At 52.2% G+C, this 19,084-nt stretch overlaps 1 protein-coding gene across 3 annotated transcripts in view; it reads left to right on the top strand.

The window, feature by feature from the left end:
* The window catches only part of MYO7B (myosin VIIB), a 103,317-nt gene that overhangs the window by 70,296 nt on the left and 13,937 nt on the right, over positions 1–19,084 (top strand). For all 3 annotated transcript variants that reach the window (XM_070801752.1, XM_070801748.1, XM_070801744.1), the window contains 12 exons: positions 2,130–2,214; positions 3,743–3,961; positions 5,037–5,207; positions 6,072–6,272; positions 6,407–6,574; positions 10,274–10,351; positions 10,500–10,627; positions 11,908–12,034; positions 13,476–13,595; positions 14,890–15,063; positions 15,691–15,918; positions 17,312–17,479. In XM_070801752.1, the coding sequence (XP_070657853.1) occupies positions 2,130–2,214; positions 3,743–3,961; positions 5,037–5,207; positions 6,072–6,272; positions 6,407–6,574; positions 10,274–10,351; positions 10,500–10,627; positions 11,908–12,034; positions 13,476–13,595; positions 14,890–15,063; positions 15,691–15,918; positions 17,312–17,479 (1,867 nt within the window). The remainder of the gene's footprint in view (positions 1–2,129; positions 2,215–3,742; positions 3,962–5,036; positions 5,208–6,071; positions 6,273–6,406; positions 6,575–10,273; positions 10,352–10,499; positions 10,628–11,907; positions 12,035–13,475; positions 13,596–14,889; positions 15,064–15,690; positions 15,919–17,311; positions 17,480–19,084) is intronic.

The raw sequence follows: 19,084 nt of genomic DNA, 5'->3' as shown, positions 1-19,084 counted from the left end.
CGTCTTTTAATTTTCTGGCTGCAGTTACCATCTGTAGTGATTTTGGAGCCCAGAAAAATAAAGTCTGACACTGTTTTCACTGTTTCCCCATCTATTTCCCATAAGTGGTGGGACCGGATGCCATGATCTTCGTTTTCTGAATGTTGAGCTTTAAGCCAACTTTTTCACTCTCCACTTTCACTTTCATCAAGAGGCTTTTGAGTTCCTCTTCACTTTCTGCCATAAGGGTAATGTCATCTGCATATCTGAGGTTATTGATATTTCTCCCGGCAATCTTGATTCCAGCTTGTGTTTCTTCCAGTCCAGCGTTTCTCATGATGTACTCTGCATATAAGTTAAATAAACAGGGTAACAATATACAGCCTTGACGAACTCCTTTTCCTATTTGGAACCAGTCTGTTGTTCCATGTCCAGTTCTAACTGTTGCTTCCTGACGTGCATACAGATTTCTCAAGAGGCAGATCAGGTGGTCTGGTATTCCCATCTCTTTCAGAATTTTCCACAGTTTATTGTGATCCACACAGTCAAAGGCTTTGGCATAGTCAATAAAGCAGAAATAGATGTTTTTCTGGAACTCTCTTGCTTTTTCCATGATCCAGCGGATGTTGGCAATTTGATCTCTGGTTCCTCTGCCTTTTCTAAAACCAGCTTGAACATCTGGAAGTTCACGGTTCACATATTGCTGAAGCCTGGCTTGGAGAATTTTGAGCATTACTTTACTAGTGTGTGAGATGAGTGCAATTGTGCGGTAGTTTGAGCATTCTTTGGCATTGTCTTTCTTTGGGATTGGAATGAAAACTGACCTTTTCCAGTCCTGTGGCCACTGCTGCGTTTTCCAAATTTGCTGGCATATTGAGTGCAGCACTTTCACAGCATCATCTTTCAGGATTTGGAATAGCTCAACTGGAATTCTATCACCTCCACTAGCTTTGTTCGTAGTGATGCTTTCTAAGGCCCACTTGACTTCACATTCCAGGATGTCTGGCTCTAGGTCAGTGATCACACCATTGTGATTATCTGGGTTGTGAAGATCTTTTTTGTACAGTTCTTCTGTGTATTCTTGCCATCTCTTCTTAATATCTTCTGCTTCTGTTAGGTCCATACCATTTCTGTCCTTTAACTGGAAGTTTGCACATTTTGATGACCTTCATCTAAATCCCCCTCCCCTATTCCCTGAGGGTGACTTTTAATATGATCGAAATCTACTGTTCTAAACCTAAGAAAATACCCTGAAAAATTATTAGAAGTGATAAGAAAACTCAGTTAAGTGTGGGAAGAGAGATACAACCATATGCACCTCTGACTCTCCAAAGGCCAGGTTTCAGATCATCCCTCCATTTTCAGCCCACTTCCCTCTCTGTTGGAGGAAGGCATGGCAACCCACTCCAGTATTCTTGCCTGGAGAAAACCATGGACAGAGGAACCTGGCAGGCTCCAGTCCATTGGGTGGCACAGAGTCGGACGCGACTGAAGTGACTTAGCACTAGCACTTCCTCCTTGTGGAGGGAGCAGTTAGATGGCACTTGCCAGGCTGCCAGCACCTGGGTGCTGCCCTCTGGTTTGACCTGTCCCCAGAAAGGAGCTCTGGTACTAAGATTTCTGACCTGATTTCAGTAGACTCCTGGGCTAGTGGCCAGAGGAGGGGGCAAGGAATAAAAAGTTGGAAACCAGTTTTATACCTTCACAGATCTTTGGGGGTAATGAGGAAATCATTCCTCCTCATTCTAAAAACTGGACTGTCCTCGGGAATTCCCTGGCAGTCCAGGGGTTAGAGCGCCACACTGCCACTGCAGGGGGCACAGGTTTGATCCCTAGTCAGGGAACTAAGATCCCACATGTTGCATAGCATGGCAAAAATAAATAAATAAAAGATATAAGATAAATTTAATAAATAACAGAAACTAGACTGTCCTCATTCACAAATTTATTTGTTGGCAGTAGATTTTTTGTTCCTAACCTTTCAGCCTATAAAGTCTTCTGGAAAAGAAATACCACGTGTATTCATTTTTACCCGAATTTTGTTTTCTCTCTTCCCTTCAAAATCAGTTTCCCTCCCCGCCCCACCCCCAGCCCCGGAGGCTTTTAAAATACCTGTGGTTGTTACCACTGACTTGCATTTCCCCTTCTAGGAAGGAGTTCCTGAGGCAGAGGCGGGCAGCTGTGACCCTCCAGGCCTGGTGGAGAGGCCACTACAGCCAGCAGAACTTCAAGCTGGTAAGAGAACTCATGTGGGAGGTGGAACCTGCAGGGGCAGGGGACACCTGTCCAGTTAGAAACCAATATCGACCTTTGTTTGTGAGTGTGAGACATTTATTTATGAATGTGAGCGCTGGGGCAAGGAGCATCACCAGTCACAAACCTCAGCACCCCACACTCTTCTTAGCAGTGTCAGGTCACGTGTTTGTGGGTTTCAAGTGTTCTCCTGCAGGATCTGAGGCATCTCCAGAGCTAGAATGAGATGTCCTGCTCTGAAATGAGACGGTGGCTGGTTTTTTCCCCCTACTTTGCAGGCAGCAATAGAAGTTAACGGATTGATTATTCTCTGTTTCAAGCACTTCTTCCAAATTTTTTCCTTGACCACAGGCACTGGTAATGAGTGTCTGCTAAGCAAACAAACCAGGGGCACCTTTAACATGCCCTGCTGAGCCTCCTTGACTGCTTGCCTTGGTCATGGCCATGACTATGGCTGGAACACGCAGATGGAAAGGCTACATGGGGCCTGTTGCTCTATGTGCATCATTTTATTTATTATTAAACCGACACTGCATGTCATGGATCTGAGACATAAAGAAATTAAGTCATTTTCCCAAGAGCACGCAGTCAGTAAGCAGCAGAGCTGGAGCTGAGATGCAGGTCTGTGTGACTTGACGGTTGTAAAATGAAGCATGACCCCACACAGACAGCATGCACCAGGGTTGGTCTTTGAAAAGCCAATAGAAGTCAGCCCAGAGGCTCAGAGACCTCTGGCCCAGAGTGTGTTTGCAGCATAGAAGTGCGTGCTCATGGTTTATTATTTCCTCTTTATTTTCAAGCTCCCTGTGAGGGAGTTGCTTGATGGAGCAGGCCAAAGGCCTCCACCAGGTCACAGCCCCACACGAGCTGACTGTACTTGGCTGCAGGTGTGAAAAGCAGGACCTCTGCAATCCTGCCACCCACGTGACTTCCAGCCCAGTTCTCTGTCACTAGCCATCAGAAGGGAGAAGGCAATGGCACCCCTCTCCAGTACTCTTGCCTGGAAAATCCCATGGATGGAGGAGCCTGGTAGGCTGCAGTCCATGGGGTCGCTAGGAGTCGGACACGACTGAGAGACTTCACTTTCATGCATTGGAGAAGGAAATGGCAACCCTCTCCAGTGTTCTTGCCTGGAGAATCCAGGGACGGGGGAGCCTGGTGGGCTGCTGTGTATGGGGTCGCACAGAGTCGGACATGACTGAAGTGACTTAGTAGCAGCAGCAGCCATCAGAAGACCACTCTATCATTTATGCCATGTAAAAGTACTTCTTTAGCACCAATTTCATGCCAGGCTCTAACTGCTTTACAAGTATAAGTCACTTAATCTGCTTGTGCTCACAGGTGTGCAAAATTTTAGCACCAGCACTTTGCCAAAAAGCATGTAACTGTAAAGCTAATTTGCGAGAACACCTTGCCTCTCGCTCTCTGTCCCCTCAGGAAGCCTTTCTCTGCTCTGTGCCCTGCCATTCCCAGGCCCCTCTGAGAGTGTACGCCCTTCTTGCCTCCGCAGATCCTCCTGGGTTTTGAGCGTCTGCAGGCCATTGCCCGGAGCCATCTGCTGGCAAAGCAGTACCACGCCCTGCGGCAGAGGATGGTCAGGCTGCAGGCCCTCTGCAGGGGCTACCTGGTGCGCCAGCAAGTCCAGGCCAAGAGGAGGGCTGTGGTGGTCATCCAGGCGCATGCCAGGGGCATGGCTGCTCGACGGAACTTCCGGCAGCAGAAAGCCAATGTAGGTGGTCACTGCCCTCTCGGGCAGGTGGGGATGGCTGGGTGCAGATGAAGGAGGGCAGGCAGAAGGAGTGGGCAGCAACATAAGACCATCATCAGACACTCCTGACCCCTCTGGGTCCAAAGTTACTACTGTAATAGGCCCCCACCATCAGGCACACCCAGCTCATACCCTGGGTGCTGAGGATGCAGCATGGGAGATGGATTATCTCAGTCTTATACCTGGAATCTGGAACTCAAGTTCTTTGGTCCCCTTCCTTTAGTTTTGGGGATGATTTCTCAGCAGCACTGATCAGTCCACAGGAAGGCTCAGGAAACCAGAGTCAGCTGAGCTATGGGAGGCCACAGCTCCATGGAGGAGGGTGGAGGTGCCTGGTTCCTGAGCGGGTCTGATAGCTTAGGGCAGAGAAATACCAAGAGTAGCCTTCAAGAGAGTGTGGGCAGGAGAGATGGGAGGGCAGGGGGCAAACAAATGTCACTGAGATGTGTATCCCTGCATTGTGACATTTCACCCCTGGGTGGTCCCATTCCCTCCATCCAGAGAGGACCCAAGACTCAACCTCACTCCTCAGAACTCACTCATTGGCAATGGTGATAAAGAAGGGGGCTAGGGTGAAATTCTCTCCTGCTCCATAGATAATACAGGTCCCCTGAGCACAGTACTGGTACAGTGGCCAGAGCGAGAAAGAGTGCAGAGCCTCAGACATGTCAGCAGATGCTCCTACACCTATATGGCCTTGGACAAGCAACAGACCGGGCGGGCCAGGGCCCTCTCCCTGCTTTTAGTGAAGGGACCACGTGGGCCTGAGTGGGTTTTGCAACTAGGTTCTGGGAATCTGTGGGGTTTGGTGTGGTCCCATGTGGGGACAAGCAAGCATGTCCCTTCTTTACATCTTCTCTGAAACAGGAAGCCCAGGCTGGTTGATCTCCAGTCCCTCTAGCTATTGAAACCTAGGATTTTAATAGGAAACGTATTGATTTTGACAAATACGGCAGCAGAAGGTTTATTCAGCTTTGTGAGGGGCTTGCCCCAGCTGGGCTGGTGGCAACTGTGGCCCCATGGGTTATCTGTGCAGGTGCCCCTCGTCATCCCAGCTGAAGAGCAGAAGAGCCCAAGCGCTGTACCCAAAAGGAAGCGTAAGTCCATCTACGACACCATCACCGACACGGAGATGGTGGAGCAGGTGTTTGGCTTCCTGCCTTCCCTGACTGGTGGGCAGGATAGCCCGGCCACACCGGACATTGAGGTAAGTTGGGCCCTGCCAGCCCAGCATGGGATCTTGTGGGGTGCCTGCCCAGTCCCAGGCTTCAGCCAACCTCTAGGCTTTACTGAAAAGCCACGACTTGGCTCGAGGAGTGAGTTCTGTGGTTGTGGGTGAAGATGCAGAGAAAAGAGGAGCGAGGGTCTCTGTGGTCAGCCCCTTTCAAGTTAAGGAGGTGTCTTAGCTACAAGGCTTCCTAGAGCCTTTACTATGCAAATGTTCTTGGGCTTTCAACTGGGCAGTGTTTCCCACCTGTATTTGGCCGCTGTCACAGAGCATCTCATTGGCTGCTGCTCTGCAGAATGAGACCTGCGGGACTAGGGGTGGGGAGCAGAGCAGGAGGATTGGGCAGAGAGGGCAGCTCCAGGGCCGTCCTGTTGACTCTCACTGCATCCCTCAGGAGCTCATCATGCCTGCTCCTCCAAGCTCCACCCACCCACAAACCGTCTGTGCTGTGGGAGCAGCTGAGCATACTTCCCCTGGAGGGGCACCTAAGGGAGGCAGGCAGGAGGCAGCAGGGAGTGGGGGTGTCTGGGGAGCCAAGGTCTACAGGCAGAGGAGGCAGCAAGGAGTGGGGGTGTCTGGGGAGCTGAGGTCTACAGGCGGAGGGCTCTGAGGGCAAGCCGCCAGGTACCTGGGGCTCTCATATCAAGGCCCACCCAGCACCTGGCAGCCCACTAGGGACGCACTGAGGGTGTGGGCAGGGGGCGATCCCTAACACAAGGGGGAGTGGGTCATTCTGCACCCTGTCACAAACCAGGCAGGCCCTTCTTGGGGCTCCCTGGCCCCAGGATGTGCACACTGGCAGATCACATCTCAGACGAGAGTGGACCCTTGTCTCTGTCCCAGGATCTGAAGGAGATGACCCAGAAGCTGCCTGAGGTTGACCTAGACACGGTCCCCATGATGGAGGAGCCTGAGGATGACCTGGCTGAGTACACCTTTCCCAAGTTCGCTGTGACCTACTTCCAGAAATCAGCCAGCCACACACACATCCGGCGGCCCCTCCGATACCCTCTGCTCTACCACGAGGATGACACTGACTGCTCGGTGCCTGGTCCCGTGCTTTCTAGTGGCTCAGGCCTCCCGCTGACTCTGCGGGAGCAACAAAGGGGCAGGATGCTGTGGGCTCTGTGCTGCATGGAGCTGGGTTCCAAGCAGGGGCTCTGTCTCCGTTTTCCCAGGCTGCCCTGGCTATATGGAGCATCATCCTGCGGTTCATGGGCGACCTTCCGGAGCCAGTGCTCTTCACCAGGAACACCCTGCGTGGCGGCTCAGTGATGCGGCAGATCCACGATGCCCTGGGCAAGGAGGGCAGCACCCAGCCTCCACAACACAGCAGATCAGCACAGGTGCGCCATGAGGGCGGTGCCAAGGGGAGATGCCCTCCCGGTGTCCCCAGGCCCAGGGCCTGGAGAAGCTGGACCAGAAAGGGGAGGCACAGTGTGGAGTGAGCATCGGCCGCAGGACCTAGGGACCCCTAGGGTTTTCAGTCTTGAACTGCATTCGGGAACTCATGAGTCAGGCATTATACCCAGGACTTTGTGAATTATACAGTCATTATTGGAGAAGGTCCTTCAGATGCTGAACACTGAGTTTGACTTAGTCAAACTTGGTGCTTAGTCACTCAGCTGTGTCTGACCCTTTGAGACACCACGGACTGTAGCCTGTCAGGTTCGTCTGTCCATGGGATTCTCCAGGTAAGAATACTGGAGTGGATAATCATTCCCTTCCCCAGGGGATCTTTCCGACTCAGGGATCGAACCCAGGTCTCCTGCATTGCAGGCAGATTCTTTACTGTCTGAGCACCCAGGGAAGCCCTTCAGGACTCAAATGCATAGACCAGTAATAATAACAACAAATGTTACCGACTGTCAACATGCTGTATGCCGGCTGCTTCTCTTCAGTTAATTTCCAGAGGAGCCATCCCTACAAAGTAGGATTATTAAATTTATTGTAGCTAACGAAACTGAGAAGTTAAGTAACTTGCCCCCAAATCACAGTGAATACATATTACACAGCTGGGCTTTGAATCCACTCCACTGAATTCAAAGACCCAGTTCTTTGAATTTTTCTTTGACTTTTCTTTGAATCTTTCTACACTGCCCTCTGATGAAAGGCTGTTATATCCATTTTTGGTCAGAAGCCCTTCCTAAGGCCTCAGTTTCATGATGTCATCCTAGTGGAATTAACCAAGAATAGTTCAAAGGAATGACACACCAGTGACAGCACTTGGGCCCACCAGCAACGGGAGCCCCACAACGGCCTGTAATTCTGACACCAGTTCCAATGTATATGGGTTTTTTCCACCAAAACTTCTCAGCACCAGCTGGGTGTCCTAAAATTCAACTCGGTTTGGATACTGTCTGCCTGGAGATAGTGTCCGATTCCATAGACGAAGGGCCCGGTCCTTCTAGATTACCCCTACTTTAATGCAAGTTCAGATTGGTCTTTATTTGCTGACTACCTGGCTTGAATCAGACATTCTCACACCTCCTCCTTGGGTTTGATTAATTTGCAAGAGCAGCTCAGAGAATTCAGAGTAACATTGTACTCACTAGCCTACTGGTTTATTATAAAGGATACAAGTCACTACAGCCTGATGAAGGAGGCAAGGTATGAAATGCACAGGGCAAGATATGAAAAAGATTAAGAAACTTGCATGCCCTCTCCAGGTACCACTCCCCAAATCTCCACGTGTTCACCAGCCTGGAAACTCTCTGACCCCTGTCCTTTTGGGTCTTTACAGAGGCCTCACTTCATTGATATGATCAAATAAATCACTGGCCATTGAGCCAGCTGAGCTCAGTTTCACGCCCTTCCCCCCTCCCCTTGACCACTAGCCACCAGCCCCCATCCTTCAGTTCAGTATCTCAGTCGTGTCTGACTCTTTCCAACCGCATGGACTGCAGCACACCCAGGACTCCCTGTCTATCACCAACTCCCAGAGCCTGTTCAAACTCATGTCCATCAAGTCGGTGATGCCATCCAACCATCTCATCCTCTGTCGTCCCCTTCTCCTCCCGCCTTCTATCTTCTCCAGCATCAGGGTCTTTTCAAATGAGTCAGTTCTTCACATCAGATGGCCAAAGTGTTGGAGTTTCAGCTTCAGCATCAGTCCTTCCAATGAGCACCCAGGAGTGATCTCCTTTAGGATGGACTAGTTGGATCTCCTTGCAGTCCAAGGGACTCTCAAGAGTCTTCTCCAACACCACAGTTCAAAAGCATCAATTCTACAGCGCTCAGCTTTCTTCACCATCTAACTCTCACATCCATACATGACTACTGGAAAAACCAAAGCTTTGCCCCCATTCTTAGGTGCTTTCTAAAAGTCACCTCATTAACATAAAAAGACATCTTTATCACAGATGATTCCAAGGGTTTTAGGAGCTCTGTGCCAGCAATGGGGACAAAGACCAAGTATCTATTTCTTATTATAAACTGAAATATCACAGGCCCCCAAGCATCAGGTGCTCAGATAGCAGAGCAACTGCACAGACATCTAAGCGGGTCTGCAGCCTGGGGTCACATGGTCAAATCTGGTCCAGAGGTTACACGGAAGTTGCCCAAGCTCAAGCCCTGACTCCCTGACCTCTAGAGACGTGGACTCTGCCTAGTGTAATGTCATCCGTTGCTGTGCAACAAATGAACCCCTAAATGTGATGGCATGAGACAGCCCACATTCATTATCTCAGACAGTTTTTGAGGATCAGGAGTGGCTTAGTTCGTTAGTTCGGGCTCCAGGTCTCTAACAAAGTTGCAGCCAAACTGTCATTTAAAGCTTGACCAGGGCCACAAGATCTGCCTCCGAATGGCTCCCTCACATAGCTGCTGGTGGGAGACCTCAGCTCTGGCCACCCTGGCCTCTCCACCAGGCTGCCTGAGTGTTCTCACAATTTGCTTCCTCCATGACGAGTGACTTAAGAGAGAAAGCAGGAAGGAGGCTTCATTGCCTGCATGCCATCGTGAGTGAGAATGTCAGGAAGCAAGGGTCCCTGGGGGTCACCTTGGAGGCTGGCCACCACTCAGGGAGGGGACATTGAGAGGTTGTTGAGCTGCCGGCACCTCTGGAAGGTAAGCACAGAGTCAGATCCCCAGTGCTCCTTCTCGCACGCTTATTAAGTGTGTGTGCCCCCAAGGAGGGGGAGGGGGCTTAGTGAGCCCTGCCCACCCTCGTTCACCAGCTAATATATTTTCAGTTTGGTCCCTGTGTGGCAAACCAGGTGGCACTAGTGGCAAAGAATCTGCCTGCCAGTGCAGGAGATGTAAGAGGCACAGGTTCGACCCCTGGGTCGAGAAGATCCCCTAGAGGAGGAAATGACAGCCCCTTCAGTATTCTTGCCTGGAAAATTCCATGAACAGACAGGCTTGGCAAGCTATATAGTCCATGGGACGGCGAAGAGTTGGACACAGCTGAGCACACAGAATGCACACATAGAAGCCCGTGCTCAGCTCCAGACCTGGCTCATCCCAGCCCAAGCCCAGTCCCACACTGAGCTCATTTTGGCAGCAACTTCTCATGACACCATCAGGACAGGCTGTGACCCCTGCTTACAGAGACCATCGGATCCTGATGGCTGGGAGTGGGCCCGGGCCCCAAAGTCTAGTCTTCTGAGTCTCTAGCAAAACTCTGACCTCGCAGTGAGCAGAATGTATTCCGGTTCATCTACCACATCGTCACAGAGAATGACTGTAGCCTGTGGCTGTCCTGGGCGCCTGGGTTCAGACCCAGCCCACTCGGCTGGTGAGAGGTCCAGACTTTGGAATCGGAGCAGCCCTGAACCCTCCTGGAGGACCGGTGTCTGGCCGAGCGGCTTTTGTCCAGTTTCTCACGTTCTCTCGCCTGTTTCCTCGCCCAGCAGTGAGAATGGCGGTGCACACCTGTCAGCGTTGCACGGCTTGGTGGAGATGAGGGAGTGCACGCTGCTTTATGAGTCAGGCTGGGAAAAGGCTCGGGAGCTAGAGATGAGCCCCACCCAGGCAGGTCTTGGGTTAGATTTGGAGGTGCTGCCCAGGCTTCACCTTCCCTCAGGAGCTGTCTCCCTCCACAGAGGCCCAGCCGCAGGGACAGAGGGACCAAGGACATCTCCTCCATGAAGCTGAAGCGGTCCTCCTGGGTTACAGGCCAGGTAAGCCCAGGGCCGGGGGGCCCAGGCTTGCTCCCAGCTCTGCTGCCCACTGGCCGGCCGGCTGCAGCGTTCCAGGCTTTCACCCAGTTTCCTTCTTTGCAAATGGAAGTGATCTTGGTTGTCCTGACTGCCACCTTTGGGTTTCAAGGTGGCCAACCAGCTGAATATTGGAGAAGAGGCATTTGAAGAGGACAGCCCCCTCTCAGACCGACCCATGTCCAACCTGGAGAAGGTGCAGTTCATTGTGGGCTACGCCATCTTGCGTCCCGACCTCAGGTCAGTCCCCACCCCCATCACGCCCCCTGAGAACACAGCCCCTCACTAGCTCTCAGCCCAGGGCCCCATCCCTAACCTGCTCCCCACCCTGGAGCCTGCAGGCTGGCTCTCAGGACAGCAGATGGTACAACCACCAGGGGTTCTCTAATGCTCTGCATTAAAACCCCTGGGTAAAACCCAGTTTTAGGAAGACAAACTTATCATGGGCTGTTGATTCATCTTATAACCAGCTTTACTGCAAGACCCTGTAAATGGGCAAGTTCCTCATTTATTCTATATATGTTTTGCTTTATATATAATTTGCTTTACAGAAATTGTGTTTTTATACAAATTTTAAGAACTATATATACTGCTTACAAGGACAGACTACTGTATTTCAGGAGTTCACATATTTTAAGTTATTATTAATATTTTTAACCAAACTCAAGGAATTTGAGTCATAATTTTTTCAAATTTTTTTTCTACTTCACTCTCTCTCTTTTCCTTTGAACTCTAATTAAATCTGTAGAAGACTTCTATATTGTCTGTCACATCCCTAAGGGTCTGTTCATCTGTGCTTTCTTTTTTCCCCTTCCGTTCTTTAGGTTAGATATTTTCTATTAATCTGTCTTCATATTAACTGATTTTTGTTTTGTCTTCTCCAGTACGCTGTTATACCCATCCAATTATTTTTTAAAATTTCAAATATTATATTTTTCAATTCTAGAGTTTGCACTTGACTCTTTTTTTAAAAAATAGTTTCTGTTTTGCCAAGATTTCCTGTTTGTTCATTCACTATGAGCATAATGTCCTTTATATCCTTGATCATAGTCATGGTAATTTTAAAACCTTTCCTGATAAATCAATATTTGGTTCATCTTGGGGTCAGTTTCCATTGACTGCCTTTTCTCTTGAGAATAGTCATGTTTTCCTGTCTCCTCATATGTCTGATACTTGACTATTATTTTCTCAGTAGCCTAATACTTTGGGGTTGTTATCTTAGACCTTTGGGGATGATATGTTTGAAGACTCTGGAATCTGTTACATTCCTTCAAAGACTTTTCATTTGGGGAGGCAATTAGTTTGGTTGGATTCAAACTCTGTCTCCCTGTGGTAAGCAGCAGCTGGAATCCCTGTGCAGTTATTTTAGCCTTTGCTGCACTGCCTGGAGTCTGCCTCAGACATGCGTAGATGAGGGGTGAGTCAGAGATTTAGGGAGAGTTTATATACAAAGTATAGGGCTCCTCCCCTCCCCCAGAGCCAGCCCCCAGCCTGGCCTCCCAGCGCTCTGTGTCTTTCAGGGACGAAATTTACTGCCAGATCTGCAAGCAGCTCTCAGAGAACTACAAAACAAGCAGCCTGGCCCGGGGCTGGATCCTGCTCGGCCTGTGCCTGGGCTGCTTCCCGCCTTCCGAGAGGTTCCTGAAGGTGAGGAGGGGCAGGGGCAGGACTGAGGGCTGGGGCAGCATGGGTGGGCCCAGGGCCCTGCAGCAGATGGAGAAACCCCAGCCCATGGCCTGGTTCTCCTGCTCGTGCAGGCCAGGATGGGCAGCAGTGCCTGGCCTTTTTTGGGCCTCAGTTTCACGTCTATAAAAGAGGATGCTCCTCCGGCCCCTAATCAGGATCTGCAGGGCCATCTCACCTGGGCTCCATCACCAAAAGACAGTGAGGTGGTGGATGAAATGGGCATTGAAAAGACAAAAGTGTTTGAGGAATGGGTACCAATGAGAGGCTGGATGCAGCATCTCTCTCTAGGCCTAAGAACTAACAAGAGAGGTGTTTCCAAGTGTTGGAGGCCCCAGGCTTCGCTACTCTAATACACCTTTTGGTTCTGAATATAAAAGTAATATGTAGGGGGGACTTCCCTGGTGATCCAGTAGTTAGGAGTCTGCTCTTCCACTGCAGAGAGCACAGGTTCAATCTCTGGTTGGGGAACTAAGATCCCATATGCCCTGCAGCCAAGAGGGAGAAAAAAGTAATGTGTAGGAAATGTAAAAAGTCTAAATAGAAGATAAAAGTCATCCTCACACCCAGAGGCAACTTGCCTTATGGTTTCTGACCTTTTGTGATGTGAGAGAATCATACTTGTGATCACACAGAAAACAATCTCACTATCTCTCATGCCTCCAGGGACAGCAGGAAGTCTGATCACCCTGGCCATGTGCCCTGGGGCAGACTTGACAGCAGTAAATCCTTCCAGGCTGCATCTTCTCAAAGAATCTCTCTGAGAGACAAAAAGCTTTTCAACACCTTGTTTCAACATCTCATGGAACATATTTTGAACATCGGCTCTCCTGCAGCTTTCACTTACAAGCGTCTTCTCACGTCATAAACTGTCCCCAAATGGCAGTGCTAATGCCATTTGCTAGTGTTCCTAATGCATATTTCACTTTTTGATGGACACTTAGGATCTATCTTCCAATTGCCCATCACCATAAACACCACTATGATTAAAAACTATACATCTACCTTTACCAAATTATTTTTACCTTTACCAAATTAGGTCAAAGAGTGAACACATTTTAAAATTATGTACTATTTAAAACATATTGACAAATGGGTCCTCAGAAATGCTGTGCAACTGATACTCCTCATAGTGTGACAGCCCCATGTTAATGCACCTTTGCCACGGCTATTATCATTTTTTAGCTTTTTTCCAGTTTTATTGAGATATTATTGACATATAACATTGTTCAAATGTAGGGTATACAGTGTTGTGATTTTATATAGGTGTGTATTGTAAAATGATTGCCAAGTAATACATCATCCATAATTACAATTAGTATCATAGTTCCTAGAATCTGGACAGTGAATAGAAAGTGGCCTCCATTCTAAGTATCTTCGTGCCGTTCCCTTCCTCATCCACCAGTATCTGCTGAACTTCATTGGTCAAGGACCAGTCGGCTACGGGCCCTTCTGTGCTGAGCGCCTGAGACGCACCTGTGCCAATGGCGTGCGCACAGAGCCCCCCTCCTGGCTGGAGCTGCAGGTAGGGGCTGGAGGGGATGGGAGGCAGCCAGTGTGGGGTGGTGGCAGCCCCCGTGACTCCTCCAGCTCAGCTCATGGGGCTGCCAACAGGAAGTATGTGCTCTGGGCCTCTCCCCGCTCTTCTGGGCCAGTGGTCCCTGGGAGCCCCAGCTGGGGCTCAGCCTCCCCAGACCCAGTCCAGGCTTCAAAAGTGCCACCTCCCCCACATCTAAATTGATATTCCTTGGTGGCTCAAATGGTAAAGAATCTGCTGCAATGTAGGAGACCCGGGTTCAATCCCTGGGTCGGGAAGATCCCCTGGAGAAGGGAATGGTTACCCACTCCAGTATACTTGCCTGGAGAATTTTATGGACAGAGGAGCCTGGCGGGCTACATGGGGTTGCAAAGAGTCAGACATGACTGAGTAACTAACACTTTCTCTTTCATTTAGGGCCCTTCTAGCTGAAGGGGAAAATCAGTCTTAGTTCCTTAGCTGCAGGGTGTGAGTGGCTGCTAACTGCCTAAAGCTTACCCCTCCCAAAGACACTTGCATTTTATATGGTCATGCAAGGTTGTCTACCTAGGTGGCATTCTGGAACCTGTGAGTTCTTGCAGGATCCTCAGGAACGGTACTTCAGACACAGGTAGGGTCTGGCCCCCACTCTACCCGTGGCTCCTGGAAGGTATGCTCTATGCCTTGTGGTGCCCTATACCAGGACACAGAGAGCACCTCCCACCACACCCCGTCCTGTTCTCACTCTGCCACCAACATCCACGGGACTTCCCTCCTCCACCTCATCTACCTGCTCTGCCCAGAAGCCTTGGAGTTGAAAGTGAACTTGCTGCAGCTTTGTGGCCTGTGCTCAAGCCCTGCTGTACACAGAGAGTAACAGTGGCTTCCTCTGACCCAAAACGTTCCAGAGTCCAAGACTCAGACATCTCCAAGAGCTTTTTGATTTTCTGTGATCCTGAGTCACCCAATCTCACTGAAGCTCAGGGAACTCATGTTAAAATGGGGCCTTCCAGTACAGGCTGCACCCTACGGACACGATGCTTAAACAGCTCTTACCCTGGCAGGTTCTTCAGTTCAGCAGCGATGTCTGCTGGCCAGGACTGTGTAAACGCTTTGCCGAGCTGGGCGGGGCTTCAGAAGGCCCCGCCCCCCAGAACCCATGGGAATGCGCCCGCGGGGGCAGTGGGTTGGAAAGAGGGGCTGGTGGGCCAGCCTCCCATCACAGAGTTCCAGGAGCTCCAGCGCAGGCAGCTGAGCCGAGGGGCCTCCTGGGCAGAGGACCTGAGTCTTCGTCCGTCCCCAGGCTGTCAAGTCCAAGAAGCACATCCCAATCCATATCAGCTTGGCGACTGGAGAGAGCCTGACGGTCATGGTGGACTCTGCCTCAACGTCTCGGGAAGTCTGCCTGCACATCGCCCGCAAGCAGGGCCTCAGCGACCACCTGGGCTTTTCTCTGCAGGTCGCCGTGTACGACAAGGTACTGGCCAGGGGTCCCGTCCACCGCCCGCCTCCTTCACACACGCAGGGCAGCACCAGCCCTTGTATCATGCCAGCCTAGGCACCACTCACCTTCCCAGCTGCCAAACACAGATGCGAGCACAAACTCCCGCTTACAGACGTGCCTCCTAACCAGGCAGCCTGCCCCCTGGCCAAACACTCGCACACTCAGCCTAGTATCTCACACACACACACCTGGAAGGTCCCCTGCTGTGCCTACATCCTGCGCCAAGCCCCTCACCCTGAGGAGCTCAGAATCCCATGCATCCATGTGGAGGTCACACCAGCACTGCCCCATCCTGACCCCACATCGTCGCCCCACCCAGATGCCCTGATTCCCACGCTCAGAACCAGGTATACACAGGCCAATGAATCAAGGCATTCGAACCCAGTCACGTGGGCATGAGCCTCCTGTGAGAGGGGCCGGCCGGGGGAGAGTGTAGGCGTGTTTAGGGGTGAATGACAGGCCACGCCCAATGGGGAGGAGTCTGAAGGGTTCCTGTCCTCTTGATGTCCACACCTCCACATGGGTATGGCAAAGGCAGGTGTCCCTGGGGGGCTGACACGCAGCAGTCGCTCACCCCTGCCGCTCTGATTCTGGTCTCAGTTCTGGTCCCTGGGCAGTGGGCGTGACCACGTGATGGATGCCTTGGCCCAGTGTGAGCAACTGGCCCGGGAGAGGGGCGAGAGTGAGCGCCAGGCGCCCTGGCGCATCTACTTCCGGAAGGAGTTCTTCACCCCATGGCACGACTCCCAGGAGGACCCGGTCAGCACCCATCTCATTTACCGCCAAGTCCTCCATGGAGTCTGGCTTGGCGAGTACCCCTTCGAGAAGGTGAGGGGACCACAGCGCTCAGGGCCCCAAAGACCCCCCTCTCAGACAGCCTGGGGAAGGGCCCTGCTCGAGGGCAGGGACTTTGGGACAGAACAAGGGCAGCTGGGCTGGGCACCAGGCATGTCCCTGGGGAGGCCGTGTGGGTCATGGAGGGCAGGAGGCTGAGGGAGAGGAGTGGGCCCAGGATGTATCTGTGAGTACAGGTCCCTGCAGCCCTCTGGGAGAAGCTGTCCCTGCCCAGTAGCCTCCATCCCCTTCTTTAGCCACAGGTTCACTCAAGCTTCTGGGGTTTGAGCCACCTGCCGCCAGCAGCAAAACCTGTCCCCCCAATCAGCCGCAGGCCCACCTAGCCTTACCACAGTAGCTGCTCATGGGGCAGCAGGGCCTGGGGGTCAGGAACACGGCCTTGGAGTCCCAGCATTTGAATTCAGGTCCCACCTGTGCCTCTTCCTGGCGGTGTGGCCTTGGAACATTAGGTCACCTCTCTGAGCCCCTGGCTGTCTCCTGGAAGGTGCAGTCACCAGAGCTTTCTGTGTGGTTGTGAGACTCAGGGTAGGGGAGCTCATGCACCTGACCTCCTTGGGCAATGCTGTGCCTGTTCAGCGGGTGCAGACCTCCCTGGGCCTGAATCCAGAGGATGAGCTGGGGACTGGAGGCAACTGTGGCAGTCCTGGAGGCCTGCCTGGAGCAGGGCAGTGGGCAGGGAGAGGTGGGGGCAAAGGGGGTGTGGGGACAGAGGGTAGGCAAATAGATGGCTGGGCAAGGTTTGTCTCCTTGGAAAGAACAGGGCAGCTTGTCCCTGTAGGGCACCTGGAGCAGGGAACCTTCTGTGTGCTGGGCGTGCTAGTGACTTACACAGGCTCCTGCCCACATGAATCCTAGCAGAGGCTCTGCAGGAATGGCTAGGGAGATCACCTTTGCCCAGTGAGGACTGGGGGAGACAGGGTAAAGGCCTTGTCCACAAGTGAAGGACAGAGAAACCTGATGTCCTGCGGTCCATGGGGTCACAAAGAGTCGGACATGACTCAGTGACTGAACAACAGCACTCACCTCACTCAGCAGTGTTGGGGCTCCAGGCCCCAGAGCTCAATCCCACACACTCACTGGCTCACGAGGGCTGAACAAGGAACATGCAGGACACCCGCCTTGTCTTCAGGCTGGGCTGCTGGGACACTCCGGCCTGCCAACAGGAGCGCAGCCCGTGTTGGGCCCAGTCAGGGCACACAGGGGCTCTGCCATGTTGGGGGAGGGGCAGGTCCTGCCTAGCAGAGGCAACTGCTCACCTCAGTTGTGGAGGGTGAGCGCTCAGCAGGGGCAAGGCTTCCTGGGGGGAGAGTGGGCTCTCACATGCCCACCCCACCCTGGCTCCCGTGTGTGTGCCTGGGCCGTGCAGGAGGAAGAGCTGGTGGAGCTGCTGGCCCAGCACTGCTATGTGCAGCTCGGTGCCTCGGCCGGGAGCCAGGCCATCCGGGAGCTGCTGCCCAGCTGTGTCCCCTCCAAGCTGTACAGGACCAAGACCCCAGAGAAGTGGGCCAGCCTGGTCACCACCACCTATGCCAAGGTCAGCCTCCCCAGAGCCTGTGTACTCTGGCTATGAAGCTCTTTTTGGGGGTGGTGGGCCCCTTGGTATTTAGAGGGGCTGGAGATCCCATTATGAGTCCCTACTCACTGAGGGGATGGAGACTAACCTCCCGGTCAGCATAGCCCTATGTCTCCAGGTTTAAACAATCTTGTTCAGGTTCACCCCCCTCACAAGATGGTATCTTGGCTGGTCTGGGCAGCTCAGTCCTCCACTGGTCTCTACTACAGGCTCAATGTGGGCCTTGGCTTTTGGGTGCAAGAAGGCATCCCCAGCTGCTGACCATGAGCACACCCTCACCTTGGCCTCAGTTCCACCCTGGGCCTTATTGGTGTCCCCTTGCTGGGCCCTGAATGCCCGATGCTGGCCTGGACGGCGGGAGGGCTGTCCCTCCTCTACCCCTGCTTGGTCAGCCCACAGCAAGTGAAGGTGGTTCCTGAAGGCTCACAGCCTCCTCCCCAAGAAGACAGCCCTCTGACTTGGTCCCCCTGCTTCTCTTCCCCTCCCCACAGGGCTGTCCCAAACCACCCCTCTGTCAGAGCCTCCTTCCTCATAGGGTGCTTTGCTCTGCAGTGTGTCCTGAGGGTGCAAAGGGATCTCTAAGGGCTGGTGGGCTCCGTGCTGCAGCTGGTGCTGCAGAAGAGCTGTGCATGGGGTGAGGAGGGGTGGAAGGGGGAGGATAAAGCCCTTTGGTTAATGCTTGTGTGTGTGTTAGTCACGCAGTTTTGTCTGACTCTTTAACACCCTATGGACTGTAGCTTGCCAGACTCCTCTGTCCATGGAATTCTCCAGGCAATTATACTGAAGTGGGTAGCCATTTTCTTCTCTAAGGGATCTTCCCAACCCAGGGATCAAAGCCGGGTCTCCCACTTTGCAGGCAGATTCTCTACCATCTGAGCCACCAGGGAAGCCTTCCTGGCTTCAATTACCCTGTGGCACCGGGAGCCAAGAAACAGCAGGACAAGCAGTGGGCAGTTCAAAGGCAGTGCAGTGCTGGTTTGTCAGGGGTTGACAGCCTGGCTGCAGGAGATGAGTCCCAGGTGCATGGCTCAGATAGCAGGCGTTGCCCTTGTTCAGAGCGGGGCAGGGAGGGTGACCAATGCAGTCTGCATTCCAGCCACAGGAAAGGAGGTGCTCAGTGTGGGTTTGCAGACAAGGGTCCTGTGCACGTCTGCAGTGGGGGAATGCAGCTTGCTTTGTCCCGCTCTTCAGGAATCACAGTGCACAGCCCTGAGGAAAGGCTCCGAGGAGTCCTGCAAGAGAGAAACCCAATTGTTTTGCCTAATATTCCTCACACAAGCTTCACCACAGAAGCTTTGTTCCCCAAGGCGGTCGCTATCATTTCTTGGGGACAATCCTTGAACAGGAATTTGGGGAAGCAAACCTTGTGGATTATTTTTGTTGTTTCCCAGCCTGAGTGGATGCGTTTACAGGGGAGAGGCCATGGACTTTTTAGGGCTAGTACGAGGGCTAGCAGAGGAGACAAGAGATGCACATGAACCCGAATGAACTTGAGTAAGAAGTGGCATCATCATTTGGGGAAAGGGGAGATAGGGTGAGAATAAAGAATTAGGAAATTTATGCCAC

This window comes from Bos indicus, chromosome 2 (genome assembly GCF_029378745.1).
Source record: "Bos indicus isolate NIAB-ARS_2022 breed Sahiwal x Tharparkar chromosome 2, NIAB-ARS_B.indTharparkar_mat_pri_1.0, whole genome shotgun sequence".
NCBI classification, from domain to species: Eukaryota; Metazoa; Chordata; class Mammalia; order Artiodactyla; family Bovidae; genus Bos; species Bos indicus.
This window is presented reverse-complemented; position numbering and strand designations above follow the sequence as displayed.